Here is a 24,121-nt window from a genome sequence, read left to right on the forward strand (position 1 = left end):
ATTGGCTCTCAGGAAATTTGAATTTCCGTTAAGGTGATTCTGAACTAACTCTAATGGGAAACAGTATTTTGAAGGTCCTAAATTTTAATGTAAGAAAAGTGAATAGGAGATGCTGAAGCAATCTGAAGTAATAAAAATTAAATTAATGAAAATGCAGGTCAAAGTAATAGTTCTAAAATACATGATACCTGCCTATCTGACCTTTGTTGTCTGCTCATAAGGCCTTTGTCTGAAAGTTGTTTATTGCGATAATTTATTGTAAACAAAGTGATGGTCTTTGGATCCCAGATGGGACACTTGATGTGAGTGGCCTGGTTTATACAAATCAAATTGGTGATACCGTTCTTGCCTGAGATGAAGTGTCTGCATTTCAGCCTCCTTCTCTTCCTTCAATGTTGCAGTGGGCTGAATGGCAGCCCCCGAAAGATATGGCCATGTGCTCATCCCTAGAATCCGTGAATGGAATCTTATTTGGAAAAAAAAAAAAAAGGATCTTTGCTTATGTAATGAAATTCAGGATCTTGAGGTGAAGAGATTAACCTGGATTATCTGGGGGAACTCGTAAATCCAAGGACGTGTATGCTTATGAGGCAGAGAGAGACTTGAGAGAGAAAGGAGGCCATGCAAATATGGGGACAGGAAATGGAGAGATGCCACACAGGGCCGGGAACTTCAGGGCCGTGAGAAGCTAGAAAAGGTGGGAAGGGGTGTCCCCTAGACTCTCAGGAGTGCAAAGATGCCCGATTCCAGAGTTCCGGGCTCCAAATCTGTGAAAGACCAAACTTCTCTTGTTTCGAGCCAACCGGTTTGGGACGATTGGTTACAAAGGCATCAGGAAACGAATACATGTGTCCACTGTCTCAACATTCACAGCTTAGAAGGGGAGTAGTTTTAAGTCATAACATTGTGGAACTTCTTTACCACATTTGATTCATTTGAAAGTGACCCCTCCGGGGCACCTGGGTGGCTCAGTCGGTTGAGCTTCCAACCTCGGCTCAGGTCATGATCCCACGGTTTGTGGGTTCAAGCCCCGTGTCAGGCTCTGTGCTGACAGCTAGCTCAGAACCTGGAACCTGTTTCAAATTTTGTGTCTCCCTCTCTCTCTGACCCTCCCCTGCTCACGCTGTCTCTCTCTCTCTCTCTCTCTCTCTCGGAAATATATTTTTTAAAAAATTAAAAAAAGAAAAAGAAAAAGGAAGTGACTCCTCCCTTCCTCCACCTCTGTGTTTGCTCGTGTGGTTTTCATCACCTGAAATGCCCCTTTCCTATCTTTCCAAACCTTATCCATCTTAGGAGCAAGTTCTCGGCCTAATCCAAATGTCATTGATCTCTCCCTTCCCTGATCAATAGGGATGGTGGATGCTTGCATAGCATTTTCTGGTTATAAAGTGCTCCTGAGACATTTTCACCCCAAGCTCATGTATAAACGTTGCTATGTCAGTTTTCGAGGTAAGTCAGCCTTGGTGAAGTTCAGAGAGGCACCAAAGATTGAATAGCTATGCATGTCTCCTGGGGGTTCTTTAGCCAAGTCCTACACACTGCGTGGCCTGAAGCAGCAGAAGTGAATCCCCATGGTTCCACAGGCCAGAAGCCAAAATGAAGTGTCAGCAGGATTGGCTCCTTTTGCAGAATCCAAGAGAAATCTGTTCAGGCTTCTCTCCTGGCTTCTGGTGGCTGCCAGGAGTCAACACGGCTTGGCTAGTAAACACACCTCCAGTCTTTGCCTCTGTCTTCGCATGGCCTCCTCTCCTCCTGTTTAAAGACACCAGGCGTTGGATTTAGGGCCCGCCCTCTCCAGTGTGACTTCGTCTTATGTACTTACACCTTTGAAAGACCTTATTTCCAAGTAAGGTCACATTCTGGGGTTCTGGGTGGACATGAATCTTGAGGGTACACTAGTCAACCCACCATGGGGTGGTGGGTCCCAATACCATAGTTCACCTTCCATTTCGAGGATCACGTGTGTTCCCATCTCCACTGTGGTGTGTATGAAATTCTTAAAGCGTTTGTGGTCTGTAGTCATAGAATCCACGTGGTGTGGTAGAGAAGATGCACGGGGCACATGGGGACTCCATGGCCAGGACTTGAAGGAGGACACTGAGCCCTCAGTTGCCACATTCATAGAGTTTGGAATTAAAGAGAAGATAACCGTTAACTTCCTAAAGCTGTTCTGAAGGTCCCGTGTTGGGCAAGAAGTCGAGGCACGTATGATTACCTTGAGATGTTGCATCAAGTAGGAGTCCTATCTCCCCAACAATAGCTGAAAGTCTCTCCATGAAAGAGCAGCTCTGTATTTGGCAAAATTTTGAAGTCCTCAGTAACAGATATTGAAGAGAAACTATTTCCTGGGTCATCTCACCAACTGGCTGTATTAGGGACCCAATTGACTTGCTCAAATTAAGTTACTGGTAAAATGTCTTTCATTGGTTAAAAAATACATCTGTCCATTTTTAGATCTTAGGAATGTACTCAGTGCATCAAGCAATGTTTTGCAAGTCATGTGAGATGATTTATTTTGATTTATCATAGTGTGATTAATACCGCTTCAGCAGATGATACAGAAAATATAACCAGTTATATTATATTTTTGTGCTGTTCCTTCATGCTTCAAAAATTTTAGTGGAAAGTCAGTGCAGAAACAGAGATATTTCTCTACCTGTGACAATCGTAATAGAAGAGAAAACTTTTGGATAATGTTTTTTTAGATCTTTTTTAATGTTTATTTTATTTTTGAAAGACAGAGTGTGAGCAGGGGAGGGGCAGAGAGAGAGGGAGACGCAGAATCCAAAGCAATCTCCAGGCTCTGAGCTGTCAGCCCAGAGCCCCACACTGGGCTAGAACTCACGAACTGTGAGATCATGACCTGAGCTGAAGTCTGATGCTTAAATCATTGAGCCCCCTGGTGCCCCTAAATGATGTTTTAACTTACATTAATGAGACATCCTGTTTCTCACTGAATATACAGGTTGTTTTCATGATAAGTAGGTCTACCTTGATCTAAGAGATTTTTTGTAAAAAAAGTATGTTCTTTATCGTTTAGCTTTATGGCTAATATTTTCATGGAGCAAAGAGGTGTGTGAAATTGTACTGCGGATTTTAGAAGATCCTTTCAATATTACCTGCCTTAAGGAAATGAAAGCATTCTCTGCAACTTGTATACTACATATTATAAGATGTAATTTTATGACAGATTGAAAACGTATTGCCCCCTTATCTAATGTGCTGGCAGATGTGTCTTTCTGTGGGTAGATTTTGATTGTTTCCATCAGGATTCTTTTTCCATCCCCTAAACTGAATCCCTGCAGGTAAAGTTGTAATCCAGACACATAGACCTTGATTATTAGCGTTCATGTCACTGATTTCCACAGGCTTTATGAGAACCATATTACCAAAACATCGCTGATAGAAATCATGTGGGGGAATGATGATGTTACTGATTCGTGGCCAGCCTATAAAGCATCCGAGTTTTGTTTTGTTTTTTCCTTCTCCTTGAAGAAGATCTACCCCTGTCATTGAATGAACTAAATTTGAAATGTATCAGGTAAATTGATGTTGTTACTCAGATCTCTGAGAAGTCAAGACCTTCATCTACTCCAGTAGATTTCAGGTGACATGCTGATGATGCAGCCTCTGCCCTTAAACATATTTATGTAACCTGAATGCAGAGGAAATCGTAGCCTGTTCGATTTCCCAGTTCCACCTGCACCAGGAACGCCTTCGGTAGCCTGTCAGCTGGCCTTCACCCCAGAGATTTGTGGGAGGCATAATGTGCCCAAGAAGACTCAGAAGGTGAACCTTTAAATCAAAAGAAAAAGGAGATGAACTAATCAATAGGAAGCCTTCCTTTTATTTCCCTTCCTTTTCTCCAGGCGGAATCCTCAGACATAACAATGAAATCTGTCTGGTCCAAGCCAAACTGGTGCTCGTAAAGGGTATGTGATATCTTGACCGGCCCAGAATGAGCGTAATTTACATCTGTAGTCGTTCACCTCTTGGGCAGCCTTCTGGAAAAATAAAAATTAACTCCACAAGCCTCCTGGTACTCTGTGGCTCGAAGCAGTTTTGCCTTTGGCATAAATTTTTGTAGGAGACCTGATAAACGTTTCCTTATCCAGGGTTTTGTCTGGAAGAGAAAAGGCAGGATCTCACTTAGGGAATTTTACTATTTCTTCAAAGATTTAATAGATGTTGCTGTCTTCACGGACTGACAGATAGTTATAAATAAGGAACTTGAAGTTTCCTAGACTATTGATATCGTATCATTAGTTGATTGGTTTTTTTTTTCCTTAAAAGGAACGTTGAGCCATGTTCATAAGTTTCGGATATGAAATTTCTAGGCAATGTCTATATTCCGATTCCAGATAAGGACCCTTAACAATAATACTGCATGCTCCTAACTTTCTTTGTTTATTAGTGTTTATGACTTAAAGTCAATCAGAATGTAAGCAAGCATTACTGTTAGAGAGAATCACTTAATGGAAAAGTAAAAAATAGAAGCCTCTGCCTATAAATATTGATGGCTATAGAGAGATCAATTTACCACTACACATGAAATTGAGACTCTTTTTAGCAGACCTCAGATAGAAATCTGAAACCACACATGAAAAATTATCAGACCCATTTGTATTTGCCTGAAGTGATCTTTCATTTTTTTTCCCAAAATCCAATCTTTATGTACATCCTGATGTGATGCACTGTATTCAAGAGTATATTCCAAAGTTTTGCATTTTTGTCACTTGGTAATCCCAACTGCCTCTTCTCTGGAAATTATATTTTGCATCCTGTAAATACCGTGGTAGAGAAGGGGATTGTAAATTTGACTGAGAAGTGAATTTACTTCCATTCCATAAATACCGGTGTTTCCCAGGACGTTATATACTCTCACAGTTCGGTGTCATACAGGAGGCAACTCGGCAACTCCCTTCTGTTTGTCTGTGGGCCCCACGCCTGCGCACGTGCCAGTTAGGACCTCTCCTTGGCTGGTGTCTTCAGGTCAGCAGATCCAGAAGCGAACTGCACTCAGTTCCCTGGCCGCCTCCCACACCCTTCCTCCCTCTCAACCTACTTCAACAAAATAACACAGTACAGCCGATTTTCCGTATTTGTCTCACCTTTCAACTCAAGGTAAAATCAGAAGCCCGTTTAATCACCAAATACAATCCCCTGCCCTACTCTCCCTGCTCACTCTTGAATCTAAATCTTGATCCAGACTCCGTCTTGCACCAGTACCCGGGGTCACGGCCACGTACTGTCTGCAGGAGTCCCTTGCCGCTGACTGCCGGAGGGAGCTTCCGTTTACAAATAAAGGAATGAATGAGTAGTTTTACTTAAAAGTGTGTTCACGGCCGCTATTTCATTTAGCTCTTTGTTTCTCTGGTAGCGCTATTCACAGTTAAATGTGATTCTTCTTATTCCACGTGTTCTTGACAGACAGGCTCGTGGCTGTGACCGCTGCTCTCTTTATCAGCTGTCCCTAAACCGGTGTCGTAGGCCTTTTTACCGCCAAGCTTATGTGTCCCTGGTAGAAGAAGAAAGTCTCCTTTCCCTTTAAAAAGCCAGACCTTCCCGATCATTCTAACGCCCTTGCTCTCATGTACCTGACAGTTGAACAGGGACAACTCAGGGGATGTCATCAGATTCCATTTTATTTTTGGCTCACATGGCTTTTTAAAATATGTTCAGCAGAGAGCCCTTTCCTCGGAACCAGATAAACCCCAGCAGCTCCGCTGGCATTTCTGTCTGGTGATAGGATGCCCCCTGTTTGCTTTCACCGGCACCATGACCCCGTCCAGTAACGAAGAACTTGTAGTCCTTTTTAGTGACCATACTTAGAAACCAGACGGGAAGGTCAGGCCCCTCCCGCCTCAGCCACCGAGGAGGGTTTGCACAGGGGCCGTGGGGTCCTGTCTTGTCACTTTCCTTCCTTCTGCTGCGTGGCCTCAAAACATCACTGTGCCTTTCAGTGCTCAGGGCTCACTCTGCCCCGGTGCTTTCATGTCATTCTGAGACGCTCGGCCGCCAGGGACCCAGGCACCAGGTGCCACTGAGCCCGTGGGCCCCTGCTACCCCACTTTCTGAAAGCCCTGCTTTCTGCTGTCCATTCACGCAGGCCCTGTGCACTGGCCTTCATTATTCCCCTTGGCCAGGATGTCACACGATTTGGGCTTGGGGACCCCATGTCCTTTGTAGATCATCAAAAACGTAGTATGTTCTGTGCTCTCCACGTTCGAGAGCGGACAAGACTCATCTCACCGAAGCAGGGGCTGGTCCTTCGCCCCCATCATCTGCCTGTTTTTGGTTTTGTGCTTCTCAGTGGAGTCCAGCACCGGCTTGCAATGTCTCCCTAACTGGTGGGACAGTGTCAGCGTCTGAGAGGGTCCCCTGAAGCCTCCTCCCACTTGGCTTAGGGGGCGAGGGGAAGAAACTGTAAAAGTATTTATGGCCATATGTGCACGGTGCTGAAGTAACTACTATTGTGTATGAGAGCAAGAGGTCAATAGTAGTAGACCTAGATAAAGAAATCAATTACACTACATAGATGATGATAAATAGATGATAGATAGGTAGATAGATACATAGATAGATAGATACAGATAGACAGAGATACAGATAGATAAATACATCATGGATGGATGGATAGATAGATAGATAGATAAATCGTAGAGAGGTAGGTAGATAGACAGACAGATAGATAAAGTAAATGCACATACACACACGTCAATCAACACCAGTGCTGTCAGAAGCTCATGCAGGCTAGCCATGCTCTAATCTGGGACATCGTGAAATGCCTGCATTGTCACTCACGGTGGCTCCCTTACAGAAACTTTAACTTTTAACACTTCAACTATGTGGAAATGCAGATTTCCATAAGAGAAGTACGTTGTTTAAGGGCACCTGGGTGGTTCAGTCAGTTGAGCATCTGACTTCAGCTCAGGTCATAATCTCGTGGTGAGTTCGAGCCCCACGTCAGGCTTTGTGCTGACAGCCCCACGTCAGGCTTTGTGCTGACAGCTGGATCCCGCTTCGGATTCTGTGTCTCCCTTGCCTTCTGCTCCTCCCCCATTGTGCTCTGCCTTTGTCTCTCTCTCTCTCTCAAAAATAAATAGACCTGAAAAAGCTAAAAAAGAAATAAATTATGTGATAATATAATTAACAGTTTGGCGTGTCCTTGGCTCAGTGCCTTATGAAGGAGGATGTGCACACTGTTGAAAACTTCCCCGTTCTAATGCCGTGTTATACAGACTGTGGACAGTCTTGTGGCCAGAAGAGTAAGGGCGCAGGGAAATGAAGGCACTGCAGTCTCAGCAGCGAACCTCTGAGCAAGGCCCTAAAAGGCCCCCGAGAATATTCCACGGTGGCCTGGCACTTAGGTGCGTCTCTGCTCGCTTCCTGACTCACTCTGCAGTGAAGCCCGGGGCGTGTCATAGTTAGATCTCCAGCCGACAGTGCGACGTCTGCTCGTTTTCGTCCCTCCTCCTCCCACGTGTGCGGCTGCTTCCCTGCGTGTGCGCTGAGATCCGGAATTCACTTATGGGCCTAGATGAGACGCCCCAGCACATGTGGCCTTTCTAGAATGGCCAGTTCTTACCGCTTTGTTCGCTGCAGGACAGGAATAGCCAGAGCAAGTGCCTGGGAACAGTGGGTTCGGGCGGGGTGCAGTCTGGAGGGGAAACTACCCCCAGTTGTCATGGAGAAGGAGCGGAGTACACAGTAGGGTCCATAGGAGACGTGGAGGAGACAGACAGGGGCATCAGGGTGAGCCAGAGACGTGCCCTGGGGGAAGCGACTACCTCCTCCAAGGCTGGAGAAAGGAAGGGAAGAGGTGATACCCCTGGATGCTGCAGCTGAGGGCAGGGCCCCAGGAGAACGGGGCCCAGGGAGAGACGGCTCTGGGCTGGGAACGGAACTGACGTGCTGGGGAGGAGAAGGGTCTCCCTCCTCCTGCCCTCGGCTCCTGCCGCAGCCTGGCTGGACGGCTGGTCTGAGCATCACCGGGCAGACACAGGCAGGCCCCCGGCCAGCCGACTGTGCAAGTAAACAGGACAGGGCATCCCCAGGCACAATGTGCGGCCGGTCCATTTTATTCATTTTTTTAATTAAAGAGCACGCATAGACAAGAACTGATTTGCTGGCTGACAGATTAATATTGGTTTTCTCTGAGAGAAGGGATTATTTTACTATATTTTTACTTCATTATTTTTATTATTTTCCCAATTTTATAAATACACGTGTGTTGTATTTTATAAGGTGTTCATAAAATATAGAAAATTGTAAAAAGACTTGCCCCTAGCTGTTTTCCTGTTCCAAGTGCAGTCTTTGAACCCTGACAATGTCCTCAATGCGATGAAGACAGCATTTAGTCACCTTGGGTGTTAGCCACATCGGAGGCAATCTGAAAGTGTAAGCAGATGATGCCCGCTTGTGCCCATGTTCATGCAAGCCTACCCCATTCCCTGAAATCAGTTGTCTCTATTGTGGGCTCTGCTGGTAAATTCACCGACCTTCAGTGTGAACTGGCCCCAGTGAAGTTTAAATTGAATAAAGAAGGAACCAGTTTTCAGAAGAACTACCAGGCCCACAGCAGAGGGGCACCACGTCCGTCAGGTGTGTTTTAGGTCAGTGGGTAGAAACTAGAGTAAGAGCTCTGCTGTGTAACCCCGAGTGCCTTCCCCCTTCCCCGGGAGCGCGCTGCCATCAATCTCCTTTCCCTGCACAGCCGGCACTGGCTGCGGCCTCTGCAGAGAGCCACGACCATCGGGGCTGCTGAAAAACACCGAGTTCCCTCGCTACTGTCTCAGATGAAAATAATTGAAAATCTTTTTTCTACAGCTCACAGCTTTTTACAAAGTCCTAACTATCCTAATGAAGAGGAAAGAAAAGAAAAGAAAAAAGGTTGGCCTTGCATCTAATTAGAGTGTAGTCTCCTTTTAAACCAATCAGCAATTTCAAAATATGCCGATGTCTACTGTACTCATTGCTCTGTATCGAGCATGCCCAGGAACCCCTTCTCTGCAAACCCCACCCCGGGGCCCCCATGCTCGCTGCCCGCATCACATGAAAGAGATTCCCAGCACAGCCTAGGTCACCGATACCTAGACCCATGTTTCTGCTACTTGAAGGTGCAGGGAGTCAACTGAGGAGCGAGTTAGAAATGCAGGTCCCTTGTTTCCACACCCGTAAGTGATGAGTAAAGAGGCCCCGGGGTGAGTCTAAAGTGTGCAGTGTGTATTCAGCCGCAGAGAATGTCCTTCTCTAGTTAATCTGCGAAGCATGTTTGCAGAAACACTGGAGGCATCAGCACACGGTAGGTGCTCAGCTGAGCACGCATTCGGCATTGCCTCCTGCTACGTGCCAGGCACCCCCAGGGGGACCATGGTACAGGTGCGAAGAGCACACTGAGCCCACCTTGGGCAGCTCCTGGCTCATCGACGGGCAGTAAGCCAACCGCTCTTGCTCTCGATTCAGAGAGCTAAAGCCAGTGATGGAGGAGGGAGGTCTCTCGCCTTTGGCCTCGGGTTCCTCGGTGATTAACCAAGCGGTGAGCGTGACAGCCTTCAGTCAGGAAGAGAAAGCATGTGGTTGGCGTTTCCTAACTTTTCTCCGTGGACCCAGGAAACGAGGTGGCGTGATTCATAGTCACGGTGAAAGCTGTGTTCTCCCTTTTACATATATAGCTGGCATAATTTGTCTTTTAATTGTGTGTATTGCAGTGCAGAGTGTTACAGGAAGTACTTTCCAGAGAGCCGCGCGCCGCCCCTGCTCCCTGGCTCACACCGCACCCCTCCTTCGGCCCCCACAGCCAAGCATTTGCAGGAGCCTTGCTCACTGCTAAACAGAAGCAAAATGCGAAGCCTTTCGGAGTCGTTTCATTGAGCAGACTCATTCCAAAGCAGATCTTTGAATATGTGACAGCTTCCTTAAAGATTTGTATTGGGCCGTATGCATATAAATGTCTCTATTACATGCATGAGGGACGCTGCCACTTAAAGCCTGAATCCTATCTCCCAGTCCTTAAGAGGAAAAAAATAAAGTCGGAGGTCCAGTTATGTAAAGACAGAGGGGAAAAGGGAAAAGAGCATTTGAAAGGGTAGACTGGCCATTTGCTACTTTGATCTTTTTGTCTTTTCATCCCCGAATAATGAACCAGCAAGGAAAGGCAAGGCAGGGCTGAGAGACAGCCTCCCTTCCTGCATGACCTAGAATGCTCTCTGCCTCCCACCCGCTTCCTGCTGCTTCCGCAGTGGCCGTGGTCAGTCCCTCCGCCTCGGGGACACAGCTGGGAGGGCAGGCCTTGATCTGTTCTTGTGACATCACAGACTCACAAAGCCATGTGTGATTTCCAGGACAGATTGGTTGTTTCCCTTCCACACACATTTCTCCGTCCATTTATCCAGGCGTTGAAGCTCGCTTCCCTTTGGATTCCGGGAACCAGGGGCATTTGTCCCACTGAGATTTTGCAGTTTCTGTGGTTTTGTTTCTGTGCACTTGTTGCCCTTCTGCCTCCTGGAGGCCCAGATGCCGAGGCATAGATGGCGGGCGAGTGGCGCGTGCTCACGCCTCCAGGGAGTCTTGGTTTGTTTGGAAGCAATTCCTTCGTAAAGTGACACATGGATTCTGACTGATGAAGTTACTGCTATGGGACAGACAGTCCGCTGAGCAGATGACATACAGGACTTCACGAATTTTTCTCAGGTCAGTAGGTGAAAGGTTCTGGAACAGTTCTGAGAAGAAGGTACAGGTGATCCTTAGAAGCAGGTCTGGGGGTGGTGACTAGGAAACCGTAGATATTGTGCAAAGCTAAGTGCCGACAACCTTTATCATTTATCTTCAAAATCACCTTGAGAGAGCCAGGCAGACAGAGATGGAGAAGGACGCAGAGAGAGGTTGACGTGACCTTCTGTGTTCTGTCGACGAGAAGTCGCGAAGGCATAGCATCTTGACCTGTTTACCCTCCAGGCATCATGACTCGTGGAGCTGGAACTCAGGAGGTGTGCCGTCCTGGAAGACTGCCGCTCTTTCCACTGTAGCTTGCCGGGGGGTCGGGCCTGACCACCAGACTGGGCGTCGGCAGCTGGAGGAGCTGGAGAGTCTGCTGAAGGGAGAGGCAGGATGGGTGTCAAGGGATTTGGCAACAGAGTGGCAGAAAGTGAGGAGGAAGGTACAGTGGAAATGTCACATGTGGAAGGATCTTGTTGGATGAGTGGACGTCTTCCTGTAGACGGTGAAGTCTGATCAGGGATCTAGTTGGGTAAAGTGGATGACTTGCTGTAGATGGTGAATATTGATTGGAGATCTTGTTGGGTGAGGTGGATACCTTCCTGTAGATGGTGCGGATTGATCAGGATTCAACATGAGTGATCATTGTTTCCTATTCCATTTTTTCTCAAAATTAACTTCACATTATTGTGTTCATTGAGGATAAAAAGTAAATATGTGCAGTTTTACTCTTGATTATATATTTCTATCTGTGGCCACCGTATTTTCTGTAATTTTTTTTAAAGCAAAAACAAACACGACCTTTTAGTTACATTTATTAAAATACGGTTTCCTTTTAGGCCATGCAGTTTTGAAGTGGATAGACATAGTTCAGTTATTAATGTTGTGCTAAGTCTCCAAATTTGTGTTATACCCCTCCCTCCCTACTGGAGGGGGGTGTCAGAGGAGGTCAAGTCAGGGGCCGGAACTCTCACCACGCCCAGAGATAACCTGGCCACAGCTCCCCTCTCCCAACCCCTATGGTGGAGCCCATGTAGGAAGCAGTGAAGGAGCATGCCAGTCTTTTCCACCTGCTCACCCCGCAGCCAGGGAGAGAGGACGAGAGGCACAGGAGACTGGAGCACCTCACTACCCAGCAGTGAAGAGAGTGCCCTCTTCTTCTGTGTCAGACGTGGTTGAATGGGGAGCCTGACTTGTCCCCTGTGGTAGCGACAAGGCTGTGCCTCCCTTCCCCTGCTGAGAGGCATGAGAGGAAGCCAGCTGAAACAGACATTTAAGCTGGAGGTTCTGACAACCTGCTCTGGACACGTGACCGGACATCCGTATAGAATCTCCGCAGGCCAGAGAAGACTCAGCAGCATAGCCACGAATAGGCCCTACTCGTTTACAGAACATCTAACAATGAAAGCAGAATATACATGCTTTTTAAGTCCCAATGGAACATGTATCAAGAAAGACCACAGTCAGGGCCGTAAATCAAAACGAAAGAAGTTGAGAAAGAATGGAATTACACAGAGTGGGCCTACCTCCCTCAATGGAACCAAACTAAAAACCAATATCAGAAAGATGCCACGAGAATTTCCAAATACTTGGAAAATAAGCAGTGCCCTAATATATAATATATATAAAAAAGGAAGCCTCCAGGTAATTAAAAGAATGTATTGAACTGAGTGAAAATGAAAATAGGTACTACATATCGACTTTGTGAGACACAGTGAAAACCTTGCAGAGAGGAAAATTTATATCACTAAATGCAGATGTGAAAAGAAGAGGAAAGTCTCAGTGATCTAAGCTCCTACGTCAAGAATCTAGAAAAAGGAGAGCAAAGTAAAACCAAAGCAAGCAAATGGAAGACAGTAACAAGATCAGAAGTCAATGAAATTGAAAAAAGCAAAGGAAATCAATGAAACAAAGAGCTGGTTGTTTGAAGAAAACCAAAAAATGACAAACCTGTAGAAAGAATAACGAAGAAAAAAGAGAAAAGACGCAAGTTGCAATATGTCACGAATGAAACACAGACCCCACAGACCTCAGAAAGATCAGACGAAATATGATACCCAACTGTCACAAACAACTTAGATGAAATGGACCAATTCCTCAAAAAACACAAACTACCTCAATTCACCCAATGCAATAGATCACTGAATATCCCCATAACCATCAAGGAAATAGGTTTGTAACTTAAATCTCCCCAAAAGGAAAGTTCTAGTCCCTGATGGTTTCACTGGAGAATTCTATCAAATGTTTAAAGGAAAATTAACACTAACTTTACATAATGTTATCTAGAAAATAGAAGAGAGAATTCTCGATTCGTTTTATGAAGCTGGTAGTGCCCTGTACCAAAACCAGACAAAAACAGTACACACACACACACACACACACACACAAAATTGAAGAGCAGTACCCCTCATGAACACAGATGCAAAAAGACTTTCAGTATTAACAACTGCAATTTAACAATATGTGAAAAGAATGATCCACCGTGAATAATTTGTTTCTTTTTCTGGAGATGCAGAGCTGGTTTGATATTTGAAATCAATCAAGATAACAGATCATATTAATAGGGTAAACAAGAGTCACATGATCATATCAATTGGATGCAGAAAAAGCATTTGATAATTCAGCATTCCCTCATGATAAAAACACTCAGAAAAATAGGGTTAGAGCACACAGCCTCAATTTGATAAAGAACATCTATGAAAATCCTATAGTTAGCATAACATTTGATGCTGAAAGGCTGAGTGTTTTGCTCATAAGATCAGAAAGAAGGCAGGGATCGCCCCACTGTCATTAAACACGATGCGTGAAGTTCTAGCAAGTGCAGTAAGGCAAGAAATGAAAGAAAAGGAAGATACGTTGTCCCTCTTTATAGATGATGTGCTGGTCTGTGTGTAAAATCCCAAGGAATCTACTAAAAAAGGAAAAAAGGCCTCATAGAACTAGTAAGTGAGTTCAGCAAGGTCCCAGGATACAGCACAAACGTAAATTAATCAATTGTACTTTCATATTCTAATAAAGAACACTGAAATTAAAAATACAATAACATTTACAATCACTCATAAAAAATGCAAGGAAGTATAAATCTAACAAAGCACATAGAGGACCTGTTTGCTGTAACCCACGAAGCCCTGATGAAAGAAACCAGAGAGCTAAATAGGAGGCACGGCATGGTCATGGTTAGGAGACAGCATGGGCAATAGTCTTCCTGACGATCAACGTGGTGATGCTTCTCCCCAATTTGCAACCCAGGCGTAATGCAGGGCCTATCAAAATCAGAGCAAAAATTTGCCTAGCTGTAGAGCTATAGATAGGCAATATTATTCTAAAGCTTATATGGAATGGCGACTAAATTAGAATAGGTTAAACTGTTTTTATAAATAATAATTTGGGAAAAATTCAACCATTTAATTTTGTGTCTTACTATAAAGCTTCAGTAATCAATATGGGGGTGGGGGGATTCACACACAGATCAATGGAACAGAGTAAAGAGCCCAGAAGCAGACTCATACCAATGTGTTCGACTGATCTGGGGGAGGAAAGTGTGCCCATAAATCGTCAGCATGTGGGCTCTGTGCACTGAGGTGACTGTCCCTCATTAACATCGTCACATGCATGACATCGCTCTGGTTGGGACAGTTGTGAAGGATCTCACCTCTGGGGGAACTGGGTGAAGGGGCTGCAGGATCTCTCTGTATTATTTCGTACAAGTGCATGTGAATCTGCAATTATCTCAAAATTAAAAGCTTAATTCAGAAATACTTTAAGGTGATGGTTGCAGGTTATGTATGGATTTAATAAATGGGCACAAGTGGGTATCATTTATTTAGATTTTCAGATTGCCTTTGACAAGGCCAATATTAAATATCATTGGCTTGAAGAAATTGTCATGGTTAAGAGACCAAATTTGGAATCGGGTTGTATTTTATCTTTAAAATGAAAAACAATTAAACCCTCACATATGTGTTCATTGTGTGTGTATTTCTTGGGTCCATCCACTGAGAACGAAAAACTTTGACTAACCCACCGATAATGTGCTGCTAATCACCTCCAGGGTCCAGGAAGGGGTCTCTCATTCTGATATTCTACTCAAAGTATGCGTGGGCTTCTTGAGGAAGTGTTTCATTCCAGATTTGAGACCAGGAAAAAAATATTGTTTAGAACCATGCATTAACATTCCACTACTGCCAATTTTATGTTACGTGTTCTCAGTCATTTGCATCATTATATTTTGAGGATAAATAAATATGCCATTGTGGGCAGCGTCTAAAGCTGTGCGTTGAGCTATGAACTCAAATCCTGTCCGTACGGTGATCAACCATACTTTCTGAGTAGGGTCAGAAGCTCTCAGCGTGCAGCACCCTTCAGATTATCGTTTCATACACGAAGGAAGACTCAGAGAGCTACATAATCACAAAATAATTATCACAAAATAAGCTCACCGACTTCAAGATTTGTTACTGTTATACAAATAGAAACCTGTGCTAAACTCCGTGCCTCCTACCAGACTGCCCTCACGGAGCACTGGGACTTGGATGTGTGCCAGCGATGTTGTTTCCCAGGGAACTTGACCAATTGGAGGCTCCCAACTGGGGAGTTTTAAACTTTAGTTTTAATAGGAGGCCTTTAGCTTTTTTCTCCATATATCCATGTCCAGGTGGCATTCATGAGAACTTTCCAAAGCACATGATCCAGTTAAAATGAAAGACTTATCAGCACAATCTTCAATGAAATGGACAGCACAGTGTTTTTCTATATTCGGCCATAATAGAATAAAACCTTTTTGTTCATTTTGCCAAATATTTATTAAATGGGCCCTATGTTGGATCATAGAGTAGTTCTATTTTTAACTTAAAAAATGTTTTTAATATTTATTTTGGGGTTGGGAGGGGCAGAGAGAGAGGGAGACACAGAATCCAAAGCAGGCTCCAGGCTCTGAGCTGTCAGCACAGAGCCCAATGCGGGGCTCGAACCCACAAGCCGTGAGATCATGACCTGAGGTTAATCGACTGAGCCACCCAGGTGCCCTTATCTTTAACCTTTTGCAGCACCTCCATACTGTTCTCCAGAGTGCCTACACCAGTTTGCATTCCCACCAACAGTGCAAAAGTGTTCCCCTTTTTCCACATCCTTGCCGACATCTGCTGTTTCTTGAGTTGTAAATTTTAGCCTAGATTCTAACAGGTGTGAGGTGGTATCTTATCATAGTTGTGATTTGCATTTCCCTGATGGTCTGTGATGCTGAGCATCTTTTCATGTGTGTCTGTTGGCCATCTGGATGTCTTCTTTGGGAAAAAAAATGTCCATTCATGTCTTGTGCCCATTTCTTAACTGGACTGGTTTTTTTTGGATGTTGAGTTTGAGAAGTTCTGTATATATTGTGGATACTAACCCCTTATCAGATATGTCATTTGCAAATATCTTCTCAAACCTTGCCATTTGCAATGACATGGATGGAGGTACAGTGTATTATGCTAAGTGAAATAGGTCAGTCAGAGAAAGACCAATATCCTATAATTTCACTCACATTGTGGAATTTAAGAAACAAACAGATGAATGTAAGGGAAGGAAGGGAAATAAAGGAGAGGGAGGCAAACCATAAGAAACTATTAACCATAGAGAACAAACTGAGGGTTGCTGGAGGGGACATGGACAGGGGGTGGGCTAAGTGGGGGATGGGCACTTGGGGTGAGCACTGGGTGTTATGTGTAAGTGACGAATCACTAAATTCTACTCCCGAAACCAATATTACACTGTATGTTAATGAACTAGAATTTAAATAAAAACTTGAAACAAAAACAAATAAACGTGCCCAATGTACACGGCATTTGGCTAAGTGTTATGGAGGGCAGACAGAGCTGAACACTCTGTAGTCACTACGCTCAAGGCACGACAGGAATTTTACTGCAGGATTTAGGAATGGTCATTACAAAACAAGACCATAACAGGAGCAAAAACAGACGATGAATGTTGTTAGAGAAAATCAGGTAGTCGTGTGTGTGTGTGTGTGTGTGTGTGTGTGTGTGTGTGTGTGTGTGGTCTGTGTGTATGTGTTTAATTCAGAATCATTATGCTCTCTTCAGTTTTTAAACGGTTTTATTTTTAAATACTGTCTACCTCCAACATGGGGCTCGAACTCACAACCCAGAGATCGAGAGTCTCGTGCTCTACTGACCTAGCCATCCAGGTGCCCCCTGTTTTCTTGATGTTAAAGACTTCGAATGAACTGTTATCCAAAAGGACCCTTTCAATAAAGAGACCGTTGAATTTCTTAAACTGAAATCACGCCTTCTTCCCCAGTCATGGCAGAGCTTTCCTTCCTGGTTTAGTGAGTTTTCGGAGCAGGGTAGGGTCCTCGAGAATAAAGGGGAGGTGGCATGAATGGGAGCCACCACCACGTTCTCTTGAACTCGCAGAGGGGGCCTCGGGCAATCAGAGCCAGAGGGGTGCGCCTGTCTTCATGTGCAGAAAGAGGGCACCTGGATGGGAGCTTTGAAGTTGTGTGTCTCGTGAACTTGAAGACCTGACACGCCTCTCTGATGAATAATTGAAAACATCCTCTGAGTCAAGTTAGTCTTTAAAGGAAATTATTTTGGGGGCCATGTATAAACATTCGTAACTATGCCATTTTCTTTTATTATAGGTAACGTATGAAATCATCGGAGCAATTGAGAAAAATAAAGACTCCCTTTCACAGAATCTTCTATTTGTCATGAAAAGTAAGTTTTCCCCCTCTGGTTAAAATGCCACACATTCTTTATTTCTCCATCTCTGAACATTGTCCTCTGTGATATGCTACTAGCTACAGGGTAATTGAAATATCTCTTCCATTCTAAAGCCCAGAATAATAAAGAATGGATCTTGCCTCCCTGTACATTGGCTACAATTTAATTTGGAATCTAGTAGAAACCATAATTTAACGAAGCTTTTAGCAGATAGAAATGTAAAATACCTTTACCACTCTAGTGGCATGAATATAAAAAAGCTCTTTTGTGAAGACTGATGAAGATGAATACAGCTTCCAAAATTATTTAGGCCGCAGCAGGGTGAATTTCATTACTTAAGATGACTCTGGAGCACACCTAAGGGTAGTATTTTATTCTTACGTACTTTCAGTTATAAAGAATGAATGCCCACGGAGCGGAGGGAGGGTACAAATTTATGTATACACACATACGTGCATGGATGCATGTATCAATGCAAATTTATACGCTCCGTCTGCTTAGTGAATCTTAGCACTTTATGCACACGTGTCTGTTTCTAATACAACATGTAAGTTACTATAAGCTACTTCCATATATCGTGCATTTGTCTGTATCCATACGTATTCTTCTGCCTCCTCTGGGAATTATTTTCTTATTAGCAGCTCTACATGGCTTCTCGTTTTCCTGACAAGCTTTTCAGTGAATTAAAATGTACCCTCTTTTGTGCTGTTATGTTGCTCTACGTGAACAGAGTCCCTGATCTTTCCTGGGGACGGAAGCCTGGGAGAGCAATAGTCCTTTGTGAGATAGATGGCTGCCTCTGAGCTGAAATAAGACCTCTGTAGCACCGCTGGTTTGAGGCACATCTTTACCTCAAATCAAGCATAGCAGGTGCGATATGTAGTTTTCACGGGGAGTTACTCTGCTTGTGTCTCAGAACTTGTGCTTACCGAGCTCTCTTAAAACAGACACTGGTGGGAAAAGCATAGAACTTAAAGAGTGTCATGTAGAAAGAATGAATTGAAATAATCAATCCTACTGATTATCATTGCAAATATATTCCTTCTAGTTTTCAGTTATTTCAACTTCCATTTCTAGCCGTATAAATGACCTTTCAAGTCCTAGACTTTTGGGAGATCTAATATATAGCATGCTTCTTGAAGTTGGTGCAATGCCTTCTTTATTTTTGTATTTCAGGCCATAGAATATATATTTCGAGAGAAAACGTGGTGGTTAGTGACGCTATGATTCTGCTTTTATCTTAACAGAGTCCCTATATTTTAAAGTCATTCTTTTGGGTACACTTGCTAGTAAGTTCCAAGCAAAGAAGTGAGTCTTGTTTTATTCCATATACTTTCAGCTCCAGGTACATCTGAACAAGAGAACAAAATTTGCAGTGCCTATTAGATGTTTGTACAGGAAGTGGGAGATGTTTTCTGTAAAGGACCACAGCATAAACACTTTAGGCTTTGGGAGCCCTAAGGTCTCTGTCGCAACTTCTCAACTCTACTGTTATAATGAGAGAGCAGGTGTAGACAGTACAATTGGACAAGTCTGTATTCCAATAAAACTTTGTTTACAGAAACAGGCCAGAGCTGGATTTGGCCCCCAGGCCATGGTTCCTCGCCCATGCTATCATATAAATAAAAAATGCACAGTGATGATAGTATTTTATTAATCTGTGAAATGTTTTGATGCCGTAAATAGTTGTTAAAAGCAAGTGTAATTTATAGATGTTCTTTTCTTTTTTTTTTTTTTGTACCTTGTAAGGTACTTTGTTTATAGTATCTAATTCAGTCTTCATATTATCAAAAAGCTCCCAGGCAAGGAAGGGGGAGGGTCTGGTGTAGGATCTGAACAAACATACCTTTGTCTGTGAGATACCTGGTCAGATGGAAAGCAGGGAGCGTGGAGACACAGCTCATGTGGAAATGCGGCAAGTGCTCTTGCCTATGCCTGAGAGGAGACACAGCTCGACTCAGAAAGAGGCAAAAGAGGCAAAATCCAGACTATTGAGTCTGCTTATGAAGATAAGAAAATTTAAGATTTATTGTCAGTAATGTTAACGGCTATCGAGGCTTCTGTCTCTGAGCATCTCCAAAAACCTGCTCGTAAACTACACACCTAAGTCAGCTCAACCCGATTTCCTGATAGGAAGACCCTCCATGCCGTGTGAAGATCCTGCAGCGGATGGTTCCAAGTTCAACATGAACTGTGTATGTCGAAATGACTTCCAAGTTTAAAATGACAAAATTAGTACCAAGCACTCCCAAATGCCCTTTCCCTGATTTACTTTCCTCATTTCTGTTCTTTTCCTCTATCTTCTCCCTCCCACCCACCCTGTCCTCCCCTCCCCACCTCCCTTCCCTCATTTGCGTGTGTGTGTGTGTGTGCGTGTGCGTATTTTCTGAACCATTTGAGAGCAAGCCGCAAGCATCTTTCTCCCGAAACCCTTTGGGGCACATCCTAAGATCAAGGACAGCATTTTACAAAACATCAATACTATCAGAGTACTGAACCTTGGCACAATGCTAATGTCTAATCCCAAATTCTGTCTCTTTGCCACTTACCCCGGCCATGATTTTCAAAATGATTTCCCCCCCTCCCCCGCCCCCTAGTTCAGGGCCAGTCACTGCACTTAGTGCCATTTCTCTTCTGCTTTAATCTGGGACATTTTCTCTGCTTTTCTTTTTCTTTCGTGACTAACATTTAAAACCTAAAGGCCAGTTATTTTGAAGACTGTCCCTCAATCTGGGTTTATTTGCAGTTTCCTCACATGGGTGTCGGTGCGTCCCTGCTTGGTGGGAACCCCACAGAGATGCTACAGGGCCCTCAGCCCGTCATGTTCGGAGAACGCGGTGACAGTGTGAAACCTCACTGGTTCACGGCCTTCTGTAGACGCATCCTTCCGGTTTCCATAATTGAAAGCTGCTGTTTCACTCAGTAGTTGATAAGTAGCTTGTGAGGGACGTGAGGTGAATAAATATTGTCTTCCATGTCAGACGGTCACCTGCTGGCTGGGGCGCAGGGATGACGCTTGCCTAAATCAGCGACTTCTCGTAGGGTTGCACCATTGCGATTTTCTACTCCCCCCACCAATTTTCCCAGCAATGGTGACATTCAACCATATGAACTCCCCTTTCAAAGCCATTAATGACTTGAATTGCTATCCGTATGGACTCGTGGATTCTTATTTTATTCGGTGAATCACATTCTATGACTATCTTTATTTTGATGCTAAAATTGCTCAAGACGTGGCCAGTGAGAATCCCATCAAGCCAGCTTCTACGTTCTTTTTCCGGTTCTCATGATCTGTTTTAGCACTTTCTTATATTCCAGCCTTCCGAAATCTTCTGGGATCATCTTCCACGCCTCAGGATCAGCCAAGATGCTTGGCTTTATGTTAGAAGAATGGTATTAAGAAACACTGACGGTGGGGGGGCTTGGTGAGCTCATTTCTACTGGATTGTCCTTGCTTTTAGGTCCCTTCAGAAACAGACCATTAAAGATATACAGGTAACAGATAGGCATGCAGCTCTATATGAAAAATCTTGAATTTATCCTGAGAGCTCTAATTTTCATCCCATACCACAGGGCTCCTTTGCCTCCCTGCATTTCATAATCGCTTCTCCCTCCTCTGACACTTCTCCCTGGTTCCCTGTTTGCTTGTTAACGTAGCCACTCTCCTTTGCACACATTGCTACTAAGTCTGCTAGCCTAAGCAAGCAGAATAATCTGGACGTGGAAACGTTAGGAACACTCCTCTACTACTGACCGTTGCTCACTAGCTGATGGCTAAGCACGATCCCAAGTGAAATGCACATTATTTCACACTTTAATCCTGTATAATCCTCAACGTGGGTATGTGACCGTCACTTTGTAGAAAAAGAAACTAAAGCGTGAAGATTGTCTACATACAAATGTAGGGAACATGAGAAACATGCCTTCTAGATCCCTAACTGCCGGGAACAGTTTTCACTGTGCTTGTTATTCCAGTTTGTAACCAAAATGTTTTAGAATTTGAATCAGGTAACATCTGAAATATATCTGCTTTTTTACATGTGTAGCTTAACTGGATCAGAGAAAGGGCATTTCTTTCCCCTGACAGTAGGTACAACCAAATGAGACAGTATCTCCCACAGGTGTTTACATACCACCCGGAGACAGGTTTAGAGCCTGGGAACTGTGTTTCTGGGGGTGGGGAGCTTTGGGCAGAAACCACAGGTCTTCGGGACTTGGCCAAGGGCACTGAAGTCCCATAGACCTGAGCAGCTGAGATTCGGTCCCCATGGCCATGAGCCAGCAAGTGCCACCCAGTTAGAGAGCCAAGCTCCAGGTGCACAAGTGGAGGGCAGGGGACCCAGGATTATGACTCCTGGTCAAGGGCAAGAGCAAGATCGGAATTCACCAAGTGTCACGATGAACGGCCGGGAAATCAAAGTAGGGGCAAAGGGAAGGATAGAGCCCTTGGCGATGTCTTCCACTTGCAGTGGTGTAGTGGTCAAGGCAGTGGGAGGAGGAATCTATTTAATGCTCATGTAAATACTGATTTTAATGCCACTCACGATCTGCCTTTATTTATTTCCTAGCCAGTGAAAACGTGGTGATCAATCACTTGTTCCAGTCGAAACTGTCACAGACAGGATCCCTCGTATCTTCCTATCCTTCTTTCAAGTTCAGAGGACATAAATCCGCCCTGCTCAGTAAGAAAATGACGGCCTCTTCGGTTATTGGAGAAAACAGGAATTATCTAGAACTTAGTAAGGTAAGAGTTTTTTATGGCCCTTGTTTGGTTGTTTTGAAGTTCGCTCAGTATGTTTACTTCTTTTTTTTTAAAAAAAATGCGATTCTGAAAACTGATGGAAACAAATGGATTTTGATTTTTACAATGAAAGCGAGGCTGCCTGCCTGAAATAGAACCGTCAGAGAGAGGAAACGGGATGAAAGTGAGTGGAGGGAAGATTCGATAGCAAGTAGAGCACGAGTGATTTTATTGGTTGTCTCCGCAGCATCCTGTTTGTGCCCCGTCTCTGTGACTGTCCCTTTGATGAATGGAGAGTAACTGCAAGGACAGTGACCTTCCAGGGAAGAAACTTAGCCACCTTATTCTGTTGACATGAATCACCTCCGAGCGTTTAAGTGTCTCAACAATAAATTCTCGCTTCTCGTGCAGACCGTGTGTGTTTCTCAGGTGCTCGTACTGTAGATTTTGTAGATTTCAAACGGACTGTGGTATCATCCTCATTTCCGGTGCGATTACAGTTACAACATAAAGGTTCTGACTATTTGTAGAACAGAACTAAAAACGCAGCAGAGGTGTTTCAAGTGCATAGGGAATAGGTAGCGGATGTGTTAGCTTTAAAGACTCAGGGTAGCCCGGTTTGCTTTGCTTGTCTCCACCGCAACTCCAGAGAGGAGAAATCTGTTTGGGAAGGTGTCCGGGACAATCGGTTTTAGAAATGCTGTTGTGGTAGCTGGTTGGAATGCATTTTAGCTTACCAATTAAAATGAAAGCATAATTAAAATCAGTTCTGTTTTAGAAGATTGGCAAGATGTATATAACATATTAGAAATAAGTGTGTGTGTGTGTGTGTGTGTGTAGCTAGTGGACCCTACAATTAGAGATCTCTGATGTAGGCATTCCTGCCCTGTATGATCACAGGAGTTCAGTCTCACTGCATACAAAATGGCATTTTTTACATAAAAAAGACAAAGGGTTACCCTTTGAAAGGAAGATCTCTACTCCTGAGGGTTTTCCTGAACCTTCTGCCCCCCCCCCCCCCCCCTNTATTACGATTATTCCTTAAGTGTTCCACTCCTCGCTTCCCTTCATCCTGCCCGCGCCTCTGCATGGCCAGCCCCGTGCCAGGCAGCACAGGGCTCTACCACGCTTTAACCGGGCATCGCACTGGGCCCTGTGTTTGTAGAAAACTGGCTGATGTTGGACCGATTGCTTCATTTTACATTCCCCTTGTCAGTTACAACGAGTCATTCCAGCTTGACAGTTCATGTCAATGGAAGGAAGTGAGCCGCTGTCACAGCAATAGCACCATATTGACAAGACTCTTTCATCGGGTTCTTTTCTCCTATCAAGACCTCTTCACTGTAACTTAAATGATTCTGGATTAATAGACATGCTGGTCCAAGTCTGTGTGATTTTGTGAAATGCAAGAGTACATTAGTGGCTGAGTTGCCTTTTAACCCCTGGTGGAATTTAATTAATTACCTCTGCCCTTTATTTCCTTACCCACTGGCTCCATTTCCAATGACTTCTTTTATCTGCGTTATCATTTAATCTTTGCTGCATATGATTTTTTCCTTTTAAGAGCCGTATATAATTACTTATCGAAGAAAACACAAACTGTTGTCATCTTTCAGGCAGATAATTTACTCCTTTTAGTAGTTAAAAAAAAAAAGGAATGGGAAGAAATGGATTGTGGTTAAATTTAAGGGAATAAACCAGCTATTGTTAGAATGTCAAATCTTTGTAAGACGAAATAGTATCCTTTGGCCTGGACTGTGCTACCCAGCGAGGCACGGTCTGTGTTTATTCTCAAGATGAAAATAGACACAGGACAGCACCTTCTGTGTGCTTGAATGGCTGGCAGTAACGGTGTTCTTTTACACGCCGTTCCCATTTCTGTAGTATCGTCGCAGGAGAACCATTTGTACTGACTGCTACAGTCTGAGTGAATTTACATGGA

The 24,121-nt window shown here is 44.1% G+C and overlaps 1 protein-coding gene across 1 annotated transcript in view; it reads left to right on the forward strand.

Annotated features, from left to right (window-relative positions):
- The window catches only part of MYO16 (myosin XVI), a 461,549-nt gene that overhangs the window by 295,711 nt on the left and 141,717 nt on the right, over window positions 1–24,121 (forward strand). Inside the window, exons 23-24 of the mRNA XM_077754002.1 lie at window positions 17,357–17,432; window positions 22,007–22,182. Of these exons, the coding sequence (XP_077610128.1) occupies window positions 17,357–17,432; window positions 22,007–22,182 (252 nt within the window). The remainder of the gene's footprint in view (window positions 1–17,356; window positions 17,433–22,006; window positions 22,183–24,121) is intronic.

This window comes from Crocuta crocuta, unplaced genomic scaffold, assembly GCF_008692635.1.
Source record: "Crocuta crocuta isolate KB4526 unplaced genomic scaffold, BGI_CrCroc_1.0 scaffold31, whole genome shotgun sequence".
In the NCBI taxonomy this organism is placed as follows: Eukaryota; Metazoa; Chordata; class Mammalia; order Carnivora; family Hyaenidae; genus Crocuta; species Crocuta crocuta.